The 20,304-nt window shown below is 44.9% G+C and overlaps 1 protein-coding gene and 1 long non-coding RNA gene across 2 annotated transcripts in view; one reads left to right on the top strand and one right to left on the bottom strand.

The window, feature by feature from the left end:
- Positions 1-5,779, top strand: part of LOC120383868 — a 36,438-nt gene extending 30,659 nt beyond the window's left edge. The window contains exon 4 of the long non-coding RNA XR_005588561.1: positions 5,762-5,779. This is a non-coding gene — a long non-coding RNA (uncharacterized LOC120383868). The remainder of the gene's footprint in view (positions 1-5,761) is intronic.
- Positions 5,780-11,613: 5,834 nt separating this feature from the next.
- Positions 11,614-20,000, bottom strand: CLDND1 (claudin domain containing 1). Its single transcript, XM_039502153.1, has 5 exons — positions 19,810-20,000; positions 14,949-15,241; positions 12,973-13,080; positions 12,383-12,520; positions 11,614-12,266 (listed from the first exon to the last, which is right to left on the bottom strand). Exons 2-5 carry the CDS (start codon positions 15,229-15,231, stop codon positions 12,046-12,048), a joined length of 750 nt encoding a protein of 249 aa, XP_039358087.1. The 5' UTR covers positions 15,232-15,241; positions 19,810-20,000; the 3' UTR covers positions 11,614-12,045.
- Between the last annotated feature and the right edge of the window lie 304 nt (positions 20,001-20,304).

Here is a 20,304-nt window from a genome sequence, read left to right as displayed (position 1 = left end):
TCTTCCCCCGCCCCTTTTTTTTAACACTTGTATCTCATAAGCACATTGTCTGATTTGCCATAGGCTTGTCTGACAAATTCTACCCTGTGATGAAATGAAGCATGTGAAACGTTGCATAGATGGGTTTTCTTCTGGTGAAGATTTGAGGGAGATAATCAGGCTTCTAATGTAAAGCTAACTACGCCCTTTGCTGTGAAGAGGTTAGTCTTTCTCCATAGTCAATTGAGGGAGAACATTAAGCTTTGTTGGAAATCTATCTTCTTAAATCCACAGGGTTGGTGTCTCAACTGGTTCAACTTATTCCTCACCACTGTAGGTACCTCTCAGTAGCTTCCTTTCCTTGGGGCCCCGGGGATCAGCAATATGTGATTCTTCCCCTTGCTCTACCCAGGAGATAACATTAGTTTCAGGAGTCAGAAATCCTGCTCACAGGAAAGAAAGTAGGTGATATCACAGGTTAAGTAATTCATAGAATATTTGCTGCAAGGAGTATTTTTAAATTCATGTCTTTCTTTTTGCTGGAAGAGGTATAATTCAAATGGATGGGGAAAGGTTTGTTAAAACTTCATGGGTATGAAAAATGTTTGGCTCAGGTCACTCACCCATTTCTAAAATGCAGAGAGACCAGAGCCACTGCCAGGGACTATGACCCTGGGCCATGGGTGGGGAAAGTGGGAAGAAAATGATTCCATGTCTGCGTGCATGTAAGATGGACACCTAAACACAACCATTCTCCCTATGTGAAAAAGACTTGGGCATTGGGTTGGGACAATTCATACCCAATTTCAATGAGATTTGGTTTGGGGGTCTAACTTCTCTATCAGAGGGGTAGCTGTGTTAGTCTGGATCTATAAAAAGCGACAAAGAGTCAATACGTCCACAAGGTGCCACGGGACTCGTCATAACTTCTCTAGGTGTTTTTGAAAACCTCAGCCACCATCTCTCTGCTGAAAATCTCCTTTCAAGTAGGAAGATGTATGGGGGTGACGGCCTCCCACGGAGGTTCTGGGAATTCTACTGGCTGATCTTCTTAGAATTATTGGAGACAATGGAAGGACGCTGAATGGAATACACTCAGGTATTTCAGAGACCATCACCTGCTGCTAAAAATGAGGGGATCATCTTTATCTACAGAGACCAGACTCTCAAAATTCTCTTGCATGATGTCACCGTAGAGGTTCCTGGGCCACTCATCCAAATGAGCCCCCTTTTCCCCTGAGAAATGTCCAGCCACCTTGTCGAATGTCAGCGCCCCCTGAAACAACAAGCATCCCCCAACTTAGTAACTGCTGCTCCAGGGTTGAGCCACTCACTTCATTACAGGCTGGGGAGGCAAGGGAAAGAGACAGCAGTATCTGGGCCACATGAATAGTATTCCCAATGCTCCAAACGCACATGGTGCTTCCAGAGACTTGTGGGTTTGTTTTACAGGTGGAAGCTAAGGGTGAGAGGGAAAGAAAAAGCACAGGAGAACAGAAAGAAGAGATAGGTTTTAGGGCATAGAGGGTGAGGGAGAGGACAGAGAAAAGCAGCTGAGGAAAGGAAATGGAGAGGCAGAGAAAAGGAAGGGCACTCTGCCTGATTGCAAGGGGAAGAAACAGTTCAGTTGGCCAGAAGATGGCAGCCTATCAGTTTATAAAGTATGTGCTAACCAATAAAACAACACAAACATGGGCACTATACCCTCATCTCCCCACAATTTCCACAGAGTATGATCCTGTCTCACAAATCCTCCTCATCATCCTCATTTGAACGATCAGGGTTAATAGTTTTTTACCTGTTGCCTGTGTCCCTTGGATTCTTGATGGACTAGCTGAAAATCTTCCACCAGGGCCACTGCCTTGCTGCTGTTCCCTGGATGTTGTTCCTGGACCCAGATCTGCATTTGCTCAGGCAGAATGGCCAGGAGCTGCTTCTTTGTGTGGATCTCTGCCTTCGGCCACCGATGGGAAAGTTCCTGGAGTCGGCTGTAAACCTCTGTGGGTCCTTTGGCCTCCTGATAGCAGAATCGCCTATGGTGCCAGCAATATGTCTCTGTGCTGATGCTGTACTACTGGAGGATTAGCTTCCTTCCTCTTATCATAGTAATCTGCCTCCCTGCCATCCTGGCTGCTATAGGCCTGTTGGGCTTTTCCATTTAGTTATGGCACGAGTGGGACTGGCCATTGTCCTCTAGGCCAGTGGCAGGCTTCAGCCACTCATTTGAAGAAGGTGAGATAGGCCTATCACCCACAGTTGTTATCGTAATCAGCTTTTAGTTTTCCCAGGCAGGTGGGGATGCCAGTGCTGGTACAGCTTGAGGAGGGCTTCTTTGGGTCTGCCACTGATGCTGTGCTATTTTCCCCTGCTGCTGCTCATTCTGGACATGCTGTCATCTCAGTAATTCCCTGTGTGTCCCAGAATGGAGTGTGGGGGGAGAAGCGGGGGGGAGGAGGCTTTTCCTTTTCGCTTCCATTCCTCTCTTGGGCCAGGGCCTACCTCACCTTGTTCCTCCACATTTATTTTAGGTTGTCCCATCTGCTCTGGCAGAGCCTGTGGCTGGAAGCTCAGCTCCTGCTTTGTGGCCACTATCATTTTGTGGGAGATTGCCTTAGTCGAGCTTCAGTCTGTGTTCTCGTCATCACCTCTCCATACCTCAGTCATATACCAGGTGGAGAATAAGAACATCAGAATAATAGAACAGTCATACTGGATCTAACCAATGGTCCATCTAGCCCAGTATTCTGTCTTCTGATAGCGGTCAGTCCCAGATGCTTCGGAGGGAATGAATAGGACAATTATCAAGTGATCCATCCCCTGTCATCCAGTCCCAGCTTCTGGCAGTCAGAAGCTTAGGGACACCCAGAGCATGGGGCTGCATCCCTGACCATCTTGGCTAATAGTCATTGATGGACCTATTCTCCATGAACTTATCTATTTCTTTTTTTATCCAAGTTGTACTTTTGGCCTTCACCACATCCCCTGGCAATGAGTTCCACAGGTTGACTGCATTATGTGAAACAGAATTTCATTTTGTTTGTTTTAAACCTGCTGCCTATTAATTTAATTGGGTGACCCCTAGTTCTTCTGTTAGTGTGAAGGGGTAAATAACACTTCCTTATTCACCTGCTCCACACCATTTAAGATTGTATAGACCTCCATCATATCCCACCATTAGTCATCTCTTCTCCAACCTGAACAGTCTCAATCCTTTTAATCTCTCCTCATATGGAATCTGTTCCATACTCCTAATCGTTTTTGTTATCCTTCTCTGTTCTTTTTCCAATTCTAATATATCTTTTTTGAGATGGGGCAACCAGAACTGCTCATAGTATTCAAGGTATTTGCATACCATGGATTTATATAGTGGCATTATGATATTTCCTGTCTTATTATCTATCCCTTTCTTAATGGTTCCTAACATTCTGTTGCCTTTTTCGACTGTCACAGCACCTTGAGCTGATGTTTTCAAAGAACTATCCACAGTGACTCCAAGATCTTTCTGGAGTGGTAACAGCTAATTTAGACCCCTTCATTATATAGGCATAGTTGGGATTATGTTTTCCAATGTGCATTACTTTGCAACACTGAATTTCATCTGCCATTTTGTTGCCCAGTCACCCAGTTTTGTAAGCTCCCTTTGTAACTCTTTGCAGTCTGCTTTGGACTTAACCATCTTGAGTAATTTTGTATTGTCTGCAAACTTTGCCACCTCACTGTTTACCCCTTTTTCCGGATCATTTATTAATATATTGAACAGCACTGGTCCCAACCTCTGGATTTATACCTTAGTGTCCCATAGTTGGGTCAACACTTCCAGTCATATCCTGCAGCTGATACCATCTGGGATGTCCTGATCATTTATGGACCTGTGAGTGACATTCCAGGGACTGAAAACCTTTACACAAACCAGACACTTATTTATTGGATGAATTTATTTTTCAGTGCATCTATCACAACCCCTTGGTGCACATAAATATGGATTTTAAAAAAAATAACACATCAAAATATAACTAAGCTCATTGCTTGCAAAAAGAAGCTAGTGCCACAAACTTGGAAAGATACGTGTGTGACAGTGCACTACATATGATGTTATGAAAATATGCTAATGAGTGTGACTATAGTGTAACTGGAATATGCTTCATGCAAAAGGTCTCTTGTAAGGTATCATTACAAAGTTTATAATCTACTGAGTGTGATCATCCTATTTGTATAAATGTAACTCTTGTATCTGAAACTAGAAATATGAAATATAACTCTGAGGGCCTATTGTAATTATGCTAAGTGTGGGCCATTAAAGGTGGCTTGGAATCTTGATGGCTCCCATTAACCAGGACAATTGGTAGTAAATGGCTGTTTACTTGTAAGGTTTCCTGTACACCTGTGTGCTGGCAAGTCAGTAACCAAGTCTTACAGTGACATGTGATCATGTCACCTGAACTGGAATCCATTTTTAACCTGGTGCTTTTCCATTTAGAAGAGTGGGTGGGAACCCAGAGAGGGACAAAGGATTCCTGCCTTGTGCAAAAGATATATAAGGGGGTGGAGCAGAACAAAGGGGGCTGCAGTCATGAGAAATCCCCTAGCTACCACCTGAGCTGGAACAAGGGCTGTACCAGGGGAAAGGATTGTGCCCAGACTAGGAAGGTGTCCAGTCTGTGATAGAAGCTTATTGAAACATCTCTGAGGGTGAGATTTTATCTATATTCAGTTTTCTTACTGTATTAGGCTTAGACTTGCTTGTTTTATTTTATTTTGCTTGGTAATTCACTTTGTTCTGTCTGTTACTACTTGGAACCACTTAAATCCTACTTTTTATATTTAATAAAATCACTTTTACTTATTAATTAACCTAGAGCAAGTATTAATACCTGGGGGAGCAAACAGCTGTGCATCTCTCTCTATCAGTGTTATAGAGGGCGAACAATTTATGAGTTTACCCTGTATAAGCTTTATACAGAGTAAAATGGATTTATTTGAGGTTTGGACCCCATTGGGAGCTGAGTATCTGAGTGCTGGAGACAGGAACATTTCTTAACCTGTTTTCAGTTAAGCCTGCAGCTTGTAGGGGACGTGGGTCTGACTTGGATCTGCGTTTGCAGCAGACAAGCGTGTCTGGCTCAAACAAGGCAAGGTTCTGAAGTCCCAGGCTGGCAGGGCAAACGGGCTGAGAGGTAGTCTGGGCACATAAGATGGCAGTCCCAAAGGGGTTTCTGTGATCCAACCCGTCACAGCATGGAAAGCAGAAACTTTGCCCTCCAGTTCTGGGATAATGGAGCTGAGTTTTACCCAGATACTGATAGAAACACAGCCCAAACCATCTCACTGGTAGAGTCATTGTCCACACCAACATTAAAATTAATCTGGGTAATAAATGACAGTGACTCCAACAGCAGGCCAGAGAATAAGTCCATTAACCAGGGAACAGTAGGTTTAAGGGAGTTCTCTGTACGGCCCCCGAACCATGCAGTGCTCAGCTCCAAGAGGTAGAAAACACCATTTCAAGGGCTGAGGAGATGGTTCTGCAGCCTCTTGAAATGATGCCTCCCTGAAACTAAACAGCAATCAGCCGATATGCAGCACCAGCTGAGCACTGGTGAGCAACTTGTGCCTCACTGTCCACACTCCTACCAGCCAGCCAGCCCCCGCCCCCACCCCCACCCCCCCCGTATCATCCAGCCAGGTCTCTATAATAAATGTAAAGTCTTCTCAATGATTACATTGCAGATTTAATCGATGACTAAATCAAGGTCAGTGAAACTTGCATTTTTATTTGTACAAGTAAACTTCTAGGAGCAAGAAATGACTCTCGGAGGATTAACAAGGAAACCCAATCAGTACAGAAAGGTCCCACCGCAACTCATCTACACGTTCCTCCAAGCCTGTAATGCCAGCCGCCCGTACCCAATCAATGTAGAAAATGCCCTCCCAGGGCTTGTCTTCACTACTAAATGTTACTGTGTTTGAACATGCATGGGAAAAACCAAGTTAGCTAGCACAAGTCTGAACACGACTATGTGATCTGTGTGGACCAAGAAAAACGGTGTCCAGCACAACATCTGCTAACTGGGCTTCGACCTGGAGTTTTATCATGGTCAGCTGCAAGATGAAGAATGCAATTTGATATGGCCTTAATTATGATTAGCTGATGTAATGCTCAGTGTGATTGGTCCTGGTCTACATTGACTGGTGAGCTATTGGGACTGCTCACAACTGGCTTCAAATGGGGGGAAATTCTGTAGCATAGACCAGGCCTACACTGTCTCCCTACTTGACTGTCTTATTTTATCTTTTGGTGCTCATTACAGCAAGGAGAGCATTAGGTCTGGGAGGGAACACCCAGCTTCTTGGGTTGGAGGCTAGCGAAGCTGGCCTGGCTCCCCTCACAGCTCTGTCATGGCATCTCAGCCCTGACCCACAGCTTCCCCTGCTATACAAGCCATGGATTACCCCCACCCCTCCACAAACTGTCTCTGTGCTGGCTGACTAGTAGGGGCCTGTAGCTACACAGACCCCTCCATGTGCTGTTTTAGAGGGAAGTGGTCCCTGCTGGGCTGCAGCTGAGACACATCACTCCTCCCCGTGCTACCCCGGATGTGGCTGAAGCTGACAGAGGTCCCCCCCGCCCGGCTACTGGATTGTTTCCCTTCTCCTTTTGCTCCATATCCCATGGAAGCGCCTCGCCCAGACTCACCGCTCCTACTGTCAGCACAACGGGGAGCGGGTGCAGCGAGTCCCTTGTGGTCTGTGCACAGCAGGCTGTTTCCATCAGAGACAGGGATCCATCTCCTCATGGACACCAGCTGCCACCAGCACTCGTGGTAAATCACACCTGTTCCAGCTACAGTGTAGATATAGCCTAAGGCTCAAACACCATCAGGTTCCAGAGGACCGGCAGCTGGGCAGGCACAGGAAGCTCCCTCCAGCATGGCATCCACTCTCTCCTTCCCAAGCCAGGGCTTTTTGATTCTCTCTAGAAATGGGAGGGTTTAGCAGCTCTATGGTTTAAACTCAGGGGTCAGCAACCTTTCAGAAGTGGTGTGCCAAGTCTTCATTCATTCACTCTAATTTAATGTTTCACGTGCTGGTAATACATTTTAACATTCTTAGAAGGTCTCTTTCTATAAGTCTATAATATATAACTAAACTATTGTCGTACGTAAAGTAAATAAACATTTAAAAAACTTTAAGAAGCTTCATTTAAAATTAAATTAAAATGCAGAGCCCCCCGGACTGGTGGCCAGGACCCGGGCAGTGTGAGTGCCACTGAAAATCAGCTCGCGTGCCGCCTTCGGCACCCATGCCATAGGTTGCCTACCCCTGCTCTATCATGTGAGGTGCTAATGTGAAGTTAACAGGAATCAAGGGTGCTCAGCATCTCATGTGATCAGGCCCAGAGATATTTTAGAGCCTGCCTTTTTACTCACCCACCTTATCTTTTCCTCTAGTTATATCATCTCTTTTTCACCTTTCAGTGTCTGTGTGTTACTTATTTAGGCCCTGAGCCTGCAACAGAATTAGAGCTTCTGTTTTTCAGGATTTATTAATTTTATTGTTGAGGTTGGGTTTTTTTTTTTTTTTTTTTAAAAAGCACCAAGTTCTATGTAGATATAAAAAACCAGGGTTTTTTAGGGCTCTTTTTATATACTGTAATGAGTACGGCCCTACCAAATTCACAGCCATGAAAAACACATCATGGACCATGAAATCTGGTCTTGTGTGCTTTTAACCCTATGCTATATAGATTTCACGGGGGAGACCAGCGTTTCTCAAATTAGGGGTCCTGACTCAAAAGGGAGTTGCAAGGGAGGAGGGGGGCATCACAAGGTTATTTTGGGGGATCATGGCATTGCCCCCCTTACTTCTGCGTTGACTTTAGAGTGGGGCAGCTGTTGGCCTGGCACCCAGCTCTGAAGGTAGTGCCCTGCCAGCAGCAGTGCAGAAGTAAGGGTGGCAATATCATACCATGCCATTCTTAGTTCTGCGCTGCTACCTTCAGAACTGGGCAGTCAGACAGTGGCGGCTGCTGACTGAAGGCCCAGCTTTGCAGGCAGCAGCGCAGAAGTAGGGGTGGCAATACCATCCCATGCCATTCTTACTTCTGTGCTGCTGGCTCTGCCTTCAGAGTTGGGCTCCCAGCCGGCAGCCGCCACTTTCCAGCTGCTCAGCTCTGAAGGCAGCACCACCACTAACAGCAGTGCAGAAGTAAAGGTAGCAGCAACTCCCCAACAATAACCTTGCAACCCCGCCCCCTCCGCCATAACATCTTTTTGGGTCAGGACCCCTAAAATTACAACACTGAAATTTCAGATTTAAATAGCTGAAATAACAAAATTTACAATTTTTAAAATGCTATGACTGAAATTGGGCAAAACGGACCGTGAATTTGGTAGGGCCCTAGTAATGAGCGTATGACTGAGGGCTCTACTGACTGGTGGATGGCACTGCCTTGTGGTGGTTCTGGGGATTAGCTCTGCCAGGCCAGCAACCCATCCGGCACTCCACCTCTTCTCCTCTCTAGTCCCAGGAACTGCAGCCTCCTCTTTGTGATTCAGGCCTCTGGCCAGGTTGCTATGTTGTTTCCCTTTCCGGGGGTGAGTCAAAGTCTCTTCTTGCCAGCAGTCTCAGGCAACCTTACCATTCACTGCCCCAGGTGCCACTCCGTCAGTGGCTGGTAGCAGAACCCAGGCCCGCCCTCTACTCGGGGTTCCAAGTCAGGGACACTAGTCAGCAGTCATCTGTTCCCTCCTGAACCTTGCTGCCCTCACCTGAGCTGCTTCTATACCTTCTGGCTCACCCCACTCCTCTGGGTTTGCAGCCCAAACGCCCACCTCCCAGAGAGTAATCATAGGTTACCTGCCTCTATAGCTGCCCCAACCACACTTCCCTTCTCCCAGGGAGTGTCTGCAGACTACTTCCCTGCAGCCCTTTTCTGTTGCCAGATTCCTGGCTTTATAAATCTAGCCCAGCTCCTCCCACAGCTGGACTTCCTCAGCCAATTAGGCCTTAGCACTCCTTGGCTTTCCTCCAGGTCCAGCTTATAGGTTAATTGGCCTAATTTACCCAGTCAAGCCTTGTGTGGGGTGGACACCCCCTATTACAGTGTCCAAAAAAAAAAAAAAAAAAAAGGATTCCTCAGCATTTGAGAAATATCTACAGATTTACACTTCAGCGGGGAGGAAAGGTGTCGGGCTCCTATGGCTTAGGCTGAAAAGGATCAAGGATCCAGAACCTTGACAATCATCTGGTTGAAACAAAAAAGCTAGCTTGCCTGTAAACTGCACTGCCCTGGACCTGATGCAGGAAAGCTGAGAGCTACAGTACCATCCATTTATTAAGTAATAGCATAGAAAGAACTTGGCAGAGACTTCTAGGCAACAGCAGCTCCTCTACCTTTTCAAAGGGGGAAAATAGCAGCACCTCCTTCCTTCCTTCCAACCCAAGCAGACAAATGTCCCGGTAAGGGTTCAAATGCCTTAGCTCTTACGAGGAAAGGGGAAGGAAACAATCAGAGAAAAGTTCCCACCAAAGGAACTAACATGTCGGGTGGGACGGGGCAGGAGCGTGTGTGAACAGATCAGGTCATGAACTAGTAACTAGAAGCCCTCTGGTTACTCTTAGCTCTGCACAGAAGAATGCATCACTCTCTTGGGGTAGATATTGGCTCTGTTGGGACATTTTGGGGAAGGAAGGAGGCATCACCATTCTAGACTTTTTAGGAATAGAGGGAAAGGAACTACCAAACAACATGGTGCTAAATTACTTTATGCAGCAGCTGACATTTCAGCTGTTGGCTTCAGGTTGATTGTGGCTTTCTGGTATCTCAGACATATCTACCTCCTTTCATTTTGTAAAGATCCCTGCACTGATGATAAATCATCACCCCCACAGGCACAAGGATCAGAGCACCAACTTTACAACACAGCACTAACAATGACTATATCACAGATTTTTAGTTCAATACCCCATAATGGCTGTTCTATTAGCACCCATGAAGCACTGTGAGTACTACGTGTTAACATTATTACTACAAAAGGCTTTGGAAATTGATACTATGCTTAGCTTAGAATTCCAAAGCCTGCTCTGTCCATTTCTCAACTCCATGGTGAACACTCATGCTGGGTGTATGGTATCCTTGGATAGAAGTATGGATGCTGAAGTACGCACAATTATATACAGGCACTCCTTAGCAGTTGGTTTGATATTGGTGCATCACAATACAATAAGGTATTGCATATCATTAGTATATCCTTCCAACTGTCATTTTTATTTTTTTAAATTTATCCCTTTACACAGTAATTAGGTTTGAGTAGAGACAATTGTGTAAAATCTTTCAAATGATTAATTCCAAAAGGGTGGAGAGGCACTGCAATGTTTAGCTGACACACACTGCTACTCAGCACATGCCAGTTTTAAGCAGCAGGATGTATCTGTGTAAGCACGTTTAAATACTACACTTTCTTCTGCTGAAGTGCTTTCTTCTAATGAACACAAAATAACGTCATCCCTTCATACTTTGACAGTTGCTATCAGAGTAATAGAAAGATTCTGTCTGCCCAACAAAGGGACAGGAGATAAATTCTGCTGTTATCAGATGCACCAGTGTAAATCCAAAGCAACTCTATTGAAATGGAATTACTGTAGATTTACACAGGTGAGAGAGGAGAATCAGGTTCGGTGTGGTTTGCAGAGTTGGCAAATGCAATCCTGATGGGTACTCTTGTTCAGAAAGTTGTTACAACTCAATTCACTTTCAATCAGATGTTTCTTTTATCAAACCAGCAGCAAGCAAGGAAGGGGGGTTAAAACTTGTTAACCAACTGGGAACAGAATTATTTACTCTCTGAATGTTGGGCTTGTTTTCCTCCAAGCCGTACAACAAAGGCTGGACGGACTCTGAGCAGCTGAAGGGCAGATTTCTATACAGGACGAGCTAACTGGGAACTAAGGTTTTTCCACCTCTAACTCAAAGATGTGAAGATGAACATGCACCCTTAAAATTAAGTGATTTAAAAAAAAAACCCACCAAACTCCACTCTCTTTCCTCAAAGAGAAAAAGGCTTTGTATAAAAACTGGTCATCTCTCTCCTATACTTGAGCACTATGAACAACAGTGACCAGACAAGATTGTATTCATCTGGCTCAGGCCATTTTCTTTTTCAATCAAATTCACAACAACTCTGATAAATAAACCAGAGTAAAAGCTCAACAATTTTGTGTTTTAAACAGGTGTGGGGCAAGGTGGGAAACAAGCAGCACATTTTAAAAAAACCTGTTGTGTGCTACACTGATAAATAAGCAAGCTTTAAAAAAAAAAAGTTAGATTTATTTATATATATACACACATACAAACCCAAACCTTGCATGAAGCCTGACTCTTCAACACAGTAAGGAGGGGCCCTATTTTACAGCAGGCACAAAAGCTACAGCTGACTGCCCCAATTACATCAGCCTGGTCAGAAGTGACTGAGAGGAGAAACTAATGAGAGTAAGAGAAAGAAACAAAACTAGGTAACAACATAGATGTAGCTATAACATTTCTACACACAATTCTGCACATCCATGTCTGCTTGGTGCTCTTAGGGTGCATCACCTGCTGGGATCTCATAACATGTAGTGCCCAATTCTCTATTATTCACACTCTGCAGTTCTCTCATTCTTCTCCTGTGTCTCCCTCTTTTCTTCCCCTATTCCGCCTCTGCCCCACAATGCCTCTCCTGTTTTTTCAGATCAGATTTAGATGTAAGTGTCCAGTTAGGGTAATATAATTAAAAAGGGGGATGAGCTCTTAAGACTATTTCCACAAACAAGTTTTTTTTTTTTAAATTATATAATAAAAGTCTGTTAAAATTCTGCAGACTTCTGGCAAGAGAAAGCTGTTCAAGTTTGGCCCAGAGGCCTTTGTTTTCAAAACCTGCAGACCACTGAAACTCAACTGGCAAGAAGCATGCAGTGCATGGAGCAGATACCTGACCAAAAGAAGGATGGGGTACAAATGGGAAAAGGCCTATAATATTGAAACAAAATACTGTGAAGCAGCAACTGGCCATGAATGAAGTGTCCTATTTATGCTACACGGTACGCTTTCAAGAGCGTGAATTCCTTCCTGTTGGTGCGGGCTGCCCAGATGAAGAGAGCAGCTGCCATAAACTGTAAAGGAGCAGATACACAAGCCAGGCAGAAGGACCAGCCAAATTCACCCTGCACATCATCAGGTGGGTGCAGCTTCTTGTGGAGCAGCTCAATTCCAGCTACGTAGCAGCTGACTGAGCCCAGCGTACACAGACCTAGGGAATAAACAGTAAAGGACAATCAGCTCACAGTACAGATGCCCTGTCTGACACAGTCAGGGAAGTCACACTGCTAGGAGAAGGAGAGGACTGGAGCACATAACAGGACCCACCTGCAAGGAAATGTAGGACTCCTATGGCAATGGCAGGGTAGAGGCTTCGACAGGCACAAGCACAAAGGCCAATCAAAGCCCCAAAGCACATTAGCCCTAGGCTGACGAATGGCAGGAGGAACTGCAAACGCCAAAGATCTGTGTATATGTGAGACAGACAGACAGACATCCACAGGTATGTTAAAAACATGTCAGTGTCGGACATTCTCCCTGCCCATCTATGTTCATTCCCATACACTATGCCATCAGGGACCTTCAACCTGAGCTAGGAAGAACCACTGCCTCCTGTGAAAAGAGAGGGAGGAACTTGAATGTGTGTTCACTTACTGAGTTTTCCCACAACACTGTTCTCTGAATTAATCCTTTCCTACAGCAAACAAACAAATTACCTACCCTTGCCTTCAAGTCATAACTAATACCCAGGGTTATTATATGAAGCATTAGCTGAGGTGGGCAGATCAAAATAGTGAGAGAATAAGGAGAGAAGTAACTCTAATGATTGAATCTGGAAGTGAAAATGTCCTCTTTTCTTTTCCTTCCCAACCTCCTTTATCCCGCACATCTACCCGCCAGAGGTGAAAGGAACTTACAGGTCCGGTTCAGGTCACTACCACTATTGTGGTTCCCAGGCTCCATGTACTTCTCCGCAAATTGATCAGAGAGGGAAAAACTGATGCAGCTTCTGACCATATCAGTTTCTGGAGGGGGGGGGGGGGAGAAATGCAATAACCACCATTAGTTTTATTCCTTATTTTCATTTTATTCCTGCTCCCATCCAGTATCTGCTGTTCTTTTTACATGAGAAATCCCTTTACTTCCGAGAATTGTTCTCACCCTAAAAATAATTAATCTTTATAGAGACTAGCCACTCCCCCTTATCCCACTGCTTCCTGGATCAATTCACATCACACATTTACAGCCAAAGCAATAAATACCATAACTCCTCCACTGTTCACCACTCTCATTTCTTTCCTGATTTAAGAGGACTATGTCCCCTTGTCAGAGGGATAAACAACTCTGTCATACTCCGACTCATTTTAATGAGTCTCATTACTAGGAGTTACAATAGTAAACTGCATTTACTATAGATTAAGTATTACATCAGAGAGGAATACTGAAAAATTGTGCTGGCATATATAGGTCACTCAAGTTTTGTGTCAAGCTAGCTTCACAGCCAGCTGCCTCATCCCTTACATGACACCTCAGGAAGGTTGTTGTGGTAGCTGAAAGTAAAGTATCTAATATGCATGAGTGCTTACCAAATTATTAAAATGAGTGCTTAACTATGCAACCATAACTTTTTCTTTATACTGACATTCCATTAAAATAAATGTATTGTGCATTTATTTCAATGTGTGACATAAAATTTAAATATGCAGCACCTCCAGGCAATCTAGACCAGCGCTTATTGATACAACAGATTGAAATAAGTGTGATGCGATATACCCAAATATTGTATGGTCAGTGCTCTTCATTCTTTAAATTAGACATCCAAACAAAGCAGCTGTGTTTAGCTCCATTTGAAGAGCTCACTGCCTTGTTAAACATTTCATGGAAGGCAAGTACACTTTTTAAACACTTCTATTGCTGTTATTTTTAAAACAAGTTTTTGAACATTTCATAGTATTTGTTCCCACTGAAAAATTGTCCATTGCCACTTTGAAGTTCTAAAAGATGCTTTTGAGTTGAGCTGGTTGAAATTTTCATCAAAAAAGATCCTTCATTAAAAATGGGGTTTCACAGAAAATGATTCCATGGGAAAATGTTGTAACAATTTTTCATTTTTAAAAAAAACCAGTCTCTAAATGAAAAATTTCAGGAGCACACAATGTAAGCATATTCAAAATTTTTAATTTAGAAATTTTGAGAAAATGCCCACCTTTTCAACCACACTGTTTCCTCTAAAAAAAAGTGGGGAAAACAATAAAAAAGGTTACTTAAAAAAAAAGTACCTGAAACAATAACATTCTCACTTTTGCGAGTAATATTTATTCTCACTTTTTATTTAAGTGAGAAAAAATAACAATGATATTTCTCTCAGTTGGAAAACAAAGTGCAGAAAAAAAACAAATTACACTGGACTCACTTTAAGATGAAACTGAGGCTTCGTCTACACTACCACTTATGTTGGTATAACTGCATCACTCATGGGTGAGGAAAATCCACATCCCCTGGTGTAGACAGCACTATGCTGATAGGAGGTATTCTCCCGTTGACATAGCTACTACCTCTCAGGGAGGTGGAATACCTGCACTGATGGAGAGAAGCTCTCCTGTCAGCATAGGTAGCATCGGTGCAGCTGAGCCGCTGTAGCATTGTAAGTGTAGACAAGATCCTGGCTCTCTAAACACTCACTAGCAGCTGCATAAGGCTTTCCTTTTGCATCTTTAAAACTTTATATTTGCCTTAACTGTTTAATAACCAGAGAAGCTTTTTGGAAAAGTGAGGTGACATAGATCCATTTTGAGGAAATACTGTTTGATATCCAACCCTTAAATTGCAGCTCAAGGCAGGAAGGAACAGGGAAGGCGGAGGAAAATGCTATTTGGAGGATGGACTAATTTACCTGGTGGGCTGTACCAGTGAGAGTTTTTGGGAACAGTGATACATCTCCGCCACAATCCAACTGTGCCATTGCACCGGAACAGTGCATCTGTATAAGTCTTCTCATCTGCGTCCATACTGATGAATTCCTCCAAAATACTCCTGCCAAGTTCGCTGGCATTTCCGACTGGGCTATGGTACTCATACCAGAAATCTGTACCAATTGAGGCTGCCATATAAATGGTGGAAATGAGGCAGAGCACGCAGGCAATTACTAGAGCTGTAGCAAAGCGGTTATCCATCATGGTATCCCAACTGCGGGGGGAGGAGGAGGAGGAGGGAGAGAAAGATGAGAAACACAGAGGTTCAATTAATAATGGTAACTCCCCGAGACCAAGCACAAGGCTGACCCTGCTGGGATAAACTGCTCCCTTTATCTGTCGACCAATCCCTCCCTGGATGCATAACAACACCTCTTCCTTTTCTTGTTCAACATGTAGCAATGAAGGAGCAATGTTTTTGTTCAAATCCTGAACCCTCAGTTGATTATAAATGGCTCAAGTGTTCAGTGAACATTTAAGATGAAATATTAACCAAGGTCCCTTCTACCACAGTAATCCTACTTCACTTGTCTGTCCGGCCCATTACAGTGCCCACACCCACTGCGACTTCATTTGCAACAGACATCCACTCATGCTCAATTACCACAGGTGTATTCATTTACAGAAAAGAAACTGTCATGCTTCTAGCCCAGGGGTTTCAGAAGTGATGTGCCGCGTCTTCATTTATTCACTCTAATTAAAGGTTTTGCGTGCCAGTAATACATTTTAACGTTTTTAGAAAGTCTCTTTCTATACGTCTATAATATATACCTAAACTATTGTATGTAAAGTAAATAAGGTTTTTAGAATGTTTAAGCAGCTTCATTTAAAATTAAATTAAATTAAAATGCAGAGCCCCCTGGACCGGTGGCCAGGACCCGGGCAGTGTGAATGCCACTGAAAATCAGCTCACGTGCTGCCTTCGGCACCCGTGCCGTAGGTTGCCTACCCCTGTTCTAGCCCCAGGCAAGACTCAGTAGGAGTAGGAAGCAGAGACAGTAAAATAACTGCTTGGGAGAGAACACGAGGAGCAGTACAATGCATACTTTTAAATATTTATGTCATACCATAAAATCCTATACAAATTGTCAGTTATGTGCCAAAGCAATAGGAAGTGCTTTACATTGAGATTTAAAGATGGGAAGGGACTAAGGATATGTCTACACTGCAATTAGACACCCATAGCTGGCCAATGCCAACTGACTCGGGCTAAGGAGCTGTGTAATTGTTCAGGCTTGGACTGGAGTCTGGGCTCTAGAACCCTGTGAGGTGGGAGGGTCTCAGAGCTTGGGCTGCAGCCCAAGCCCAAATGTCTACACTGCAATCAAACAGCCCCTTAGCCCAAGCCCTGTGAGCCCGAAGGAGCTGGCATGGGCCAGCTGTGGGTGTCTAACTGCAGTGTAGACATACCCTCAGTGACTGGGAGAGTGGAGGGAATTAAGATTTATAAAGCTTGGTAGTGATGTCTCTCACTTTTCTCTTTTGTCCACAAGGATCTAAAATTGCTTTACAGAAGGTATATTTAGAAGCACTAAGTCTGTCGGTGTTCTTGGTTCTATTCAATTTGTGTAGCGGCAAACAAATAATAAGTGAGCTTAGAGTCTAAAAAGGGATGATGGACACAAAGCACAACACAGTAGCATACGGTCCCTGAAGTACGAATGCTCTGTCAAATATTTTTTTGTTTTTAATGTGTTTTTATTAAAGTAGGTAAGGGAGGGAGATTGATGTACATTGATTACAACAAGAAGAAGAGAAGTGAGAGAATGCCCAAAGCATGGAGTAAGGGAAGGAGAAAGCGCACACAAGAAAAAAAAGCTATTTTCACAGCAGCAAGTGATGAAATTGGGGATGAGGTGAGAAAGTAAAGAATGGAGTGAAAGCTTTCAGCAAGCAGCAGCTTACATTTCATATAGGGAAAAAAGGGGAAGTCATCACAGAGCTGAAAAAAGGAGGAAGTCACAGTCAGAGTAACAAGAAAAGAAGATAATTTTACAAAAACATTTAGTAGGACTGGAGGATAGGAAAGATGGGAGCATGCAAGGCCAAAGAGGAGGTGAAACCAGCCTCACAGCCTAGCAGGGTTCTAACTGAAATCACTCCTGGGGGAATTCTGCACTGCTATGCAGAATTCATGTCCCTGCGGATTCCCCCCACCCTACAGAAAATACTTTCTGCTGGGGAGGTGCTGTAATTACACCTGTTGCCCACCAAGAGATGCTGTATTGTTAGACATACTTGCTGATGGGTATTTTGAAATAAATTACCAAAATAACTGAAACTGGCATGATTATAGTGTGTTATTTTAATAAAATATGCAGAATTTTAAAATATTGTGTGAATTTTTAATTTTTTGGTGCAGAATTCCCCCAGGAGTAAATAATGTATCCAACTGAAATAGGGAGAATGTAAATGCCCTAAATGAAATTTGCTCAGGACACTAGGGAAAAATATCTTGGGTATTAATCAGGGCCTTAGTTTTATACCTGTTAACAAAACACACAGTCAGAAAGTGACTTTGTGACAAAGTGTGTGTGTGTATGTGTGTGGGGGGGGTTCTCTTGGTTTTTTCAATGGTTTGCATGCAGAGGGGGTGGGACTCAGTTTCCCTGGGTGCTACTGGTTTAATGAGGTGATGGGAGAGGGAGTTTGTTGTTACAGAGGACTGGCGATGGAACTTGGGACCCCAGCAACCGGTGACCTGGTGGCCCAGCTCAGGAGTCACAGCAGGTTCTGGCCAGGGGGAGGACAATAAGCTGGCAAAGAGAGCACCCTGGGGACCTGACCAGCTGGTTCCAGACAGAGGTGTGCAAAGGACGGCAGAGAGGAGAGGAGGTCCAGACAACCCTGTTTTCCTGGATGGAAGACAATGGACAGAGGCGGGGTTTGGGGGAGGCGATATCGGATGCCCAGCTGGAAAGCATAGGGACTCGGGACTGGAGAGGGAGAGCAGGCAGAGCCCACCTGGATGCAGAAGAGACTTGGATGTGCTGTGCTGAGCTGAGGGAGGCCACGCCTGAGGGCCCTGAGAGTTTCCTATGCTGTGTTCAGACACTCAATTTTTTACACTGGCTGAGAGTCACTCCAGTCTAGAGAACAGGGTTGCATTATTCTCTCTGGGAGTGGAGTCCCTGTGGGACCAGAGCGAGTAGACTCTCGGGGGGTGGGGAAGAGATAGGCGTTCTAAGGCTCAGAGAGGTGAAGTTCCAGAAGGCGGAGGGGTCTAATCCCCGAGAGTGGACCCCCGAGAAGGGCTGTCATACTGAAGGGGGTTCCCTCCAGGGACCGTACAGGCCAAGAGTGGACATGACCTGTGAGTTTGTGACAGACTGCACTGAATCTCATGGGACCAAAATCCAAGAAAAAAGCACTCAGAGAATTTAATTTAAGGCAGATAATGAAATAACACAAATTAGCATCGACCCCTCTTCCCTAGCCTCCAATTATTAACTTTCTCCTGTTTCCTCTATTGCACTTAAATCAGCATGCCTCTTTCACAGTGCACAAAATGTGCTTCTTTTTGGAAACGAAAGCAGAAAATCCCAGAATACCCTCCCTATTTACCCCTTTTTTTACTTTCCTCAGAAGTCTTACAGTATGGTGATCCTCCCTCTGTATAAGGATAAAAACAGGGCACTGTTTTTAAGACCCAGAGAGGAAGGGAAGTTATTCAAAACTAACTTAAAATTCTGTCCCTGAACTACCGTGGGATCTCTGGTGGTGAATTCACTGTGGAGCAACTTATTTATTGAAGGTACCAAGCATTTTGTTTGTTTTTTGTAGCAAGCAGAAAAATGAAGTGCAGATTTCTCATCTGCCCTAATGGCTCCATTCATTCAGTTTTCTCTTATACACCATCATTTCACAAATTATGATCTATTTAGAGGGACATAAGTGAGGTAGTTTAAGCTTACCATTTAACGTCTATTTTAAATAAACTACCCCTACAAAATTGTTAATTTTAAAAAAGCCAATGAAAACATTTGCTCGAATGCAAAAATTCCTGTGTGTAGTCCTAATATTGCACCACCCAGGAAGCAGGAGGTTAAAGGAGCCAGTCCAGTTTCACTGACCAAGATACATGAACCATCAACGAGTGGGTGAATAGTTAAGCTCCTCAAATTCTGTCCTGGGTGATGATTTCTCAGATAATCAGTGATGCTAGTAAGGAATGTTATGAAAGTTAACGAGAGAAGAGAATACGACTTTTAACCTGACAGTGTCCTTTATTTCACACACGCGGCTAACAAGGGCAATGGTGGTGTTGAGGGGTATTTCATTATATTTAATTGCGGGGGAGGGGGGTATGACAGGCCCCAGCCTCTAAGAGGAGGAGATTGTGGGGATTTCAGGAGCAGTGTGACTCAAAGTGAAAAATAAATAAATAAAAGGGAATAAAAATCAATAGGCACAAAATCATCAGATGAGGAAAAAAACCCATTACCCTCCCGCAGTGCCCTGCCCCCACCTGCCTGTCCCCCCCAGCTCCCCTCAGTACCTTCCCTTTGTCCGCCCCCACCTCAGTGCCCTGCCCCCCTCCCTCTGTCCTCCCCCGTGCCCTGCCCCCACCTCCCTCTGTCCCCCCAGCTCCCTCGGTACTTTCCCTTTGTCCGCCCCCACCTCAGTGCCCTGCCCCCTCCTCTGTCCTCCCTCGTGCCCTGCCCCCCTCCCTCTGTCCCCCAGCCCCCTCGGTACCTTCCCTTTGTCCGCCACCACCTCAGTGCCCTGCCCCCAATGTACCCCCCTAGCGCACTCCCCCGGTACCCCCGTCCCCGCACTCACCGTCCACCACCTCATTCCCCCTTCCGACTCCGCGGTGCCGTTTCCGTCTCCCACCCCCGCACCACGCGGGGAGTGGGAGCAGCCCGGAGACGCTCACCCACCCCCCGCCGCCGCCGCCGGGCATCCTGGGACTTGTAGTTCCCCGTTGGCTCCTCGGCGGGCGCGGCGCATCCTGGGCCTTGTCGTTCACAGGGAGGTTTGTTCGCAATGCACCCTGGGAGTTGTAGTCTGCACGGCGCTCAGCATCCTGGGAGTTGTTGTCTGCATGGCGCTCGGCATCCTGGGAGTTGTAGTCAGTCACTGCCTGGGCAGTGCGCCCCCTAGGCGCTGATGAGGCAGGGAGCAGCTCTGGGTCCAGGGTCACAACAGCTACATTTGTGCCTGGGCAAAGCAGAGTTAGGGCCTCCTCACATGCATCTGGTTGGCTCTTCTCCTCACCTCTGAGGAAAGAGAGCAAATCCTCTGCAATCCCGGAGTGTGGCTGGGCACCTGCAA

Source organism: Mauremys reevesii, linkage group 1, assembly GCF_016161935.1.
Source record: "Mauremys reevesii isolate NIE-2019 linkage group 1, ASM1616193v1, whole genome shotgun sequence".
NCBI classification, from domain to species: domain Eukaryota; kingdom Metazoa; phylum Chordata; order Testudines; family Geoemydidae; genus Mauremys; species Mauremys reevesii.
The sequence above is the reverse complement of the archived record's forward strand: the minus strand, read 5'-3'. Positions and strand labels throughout refer to the sequence as shown.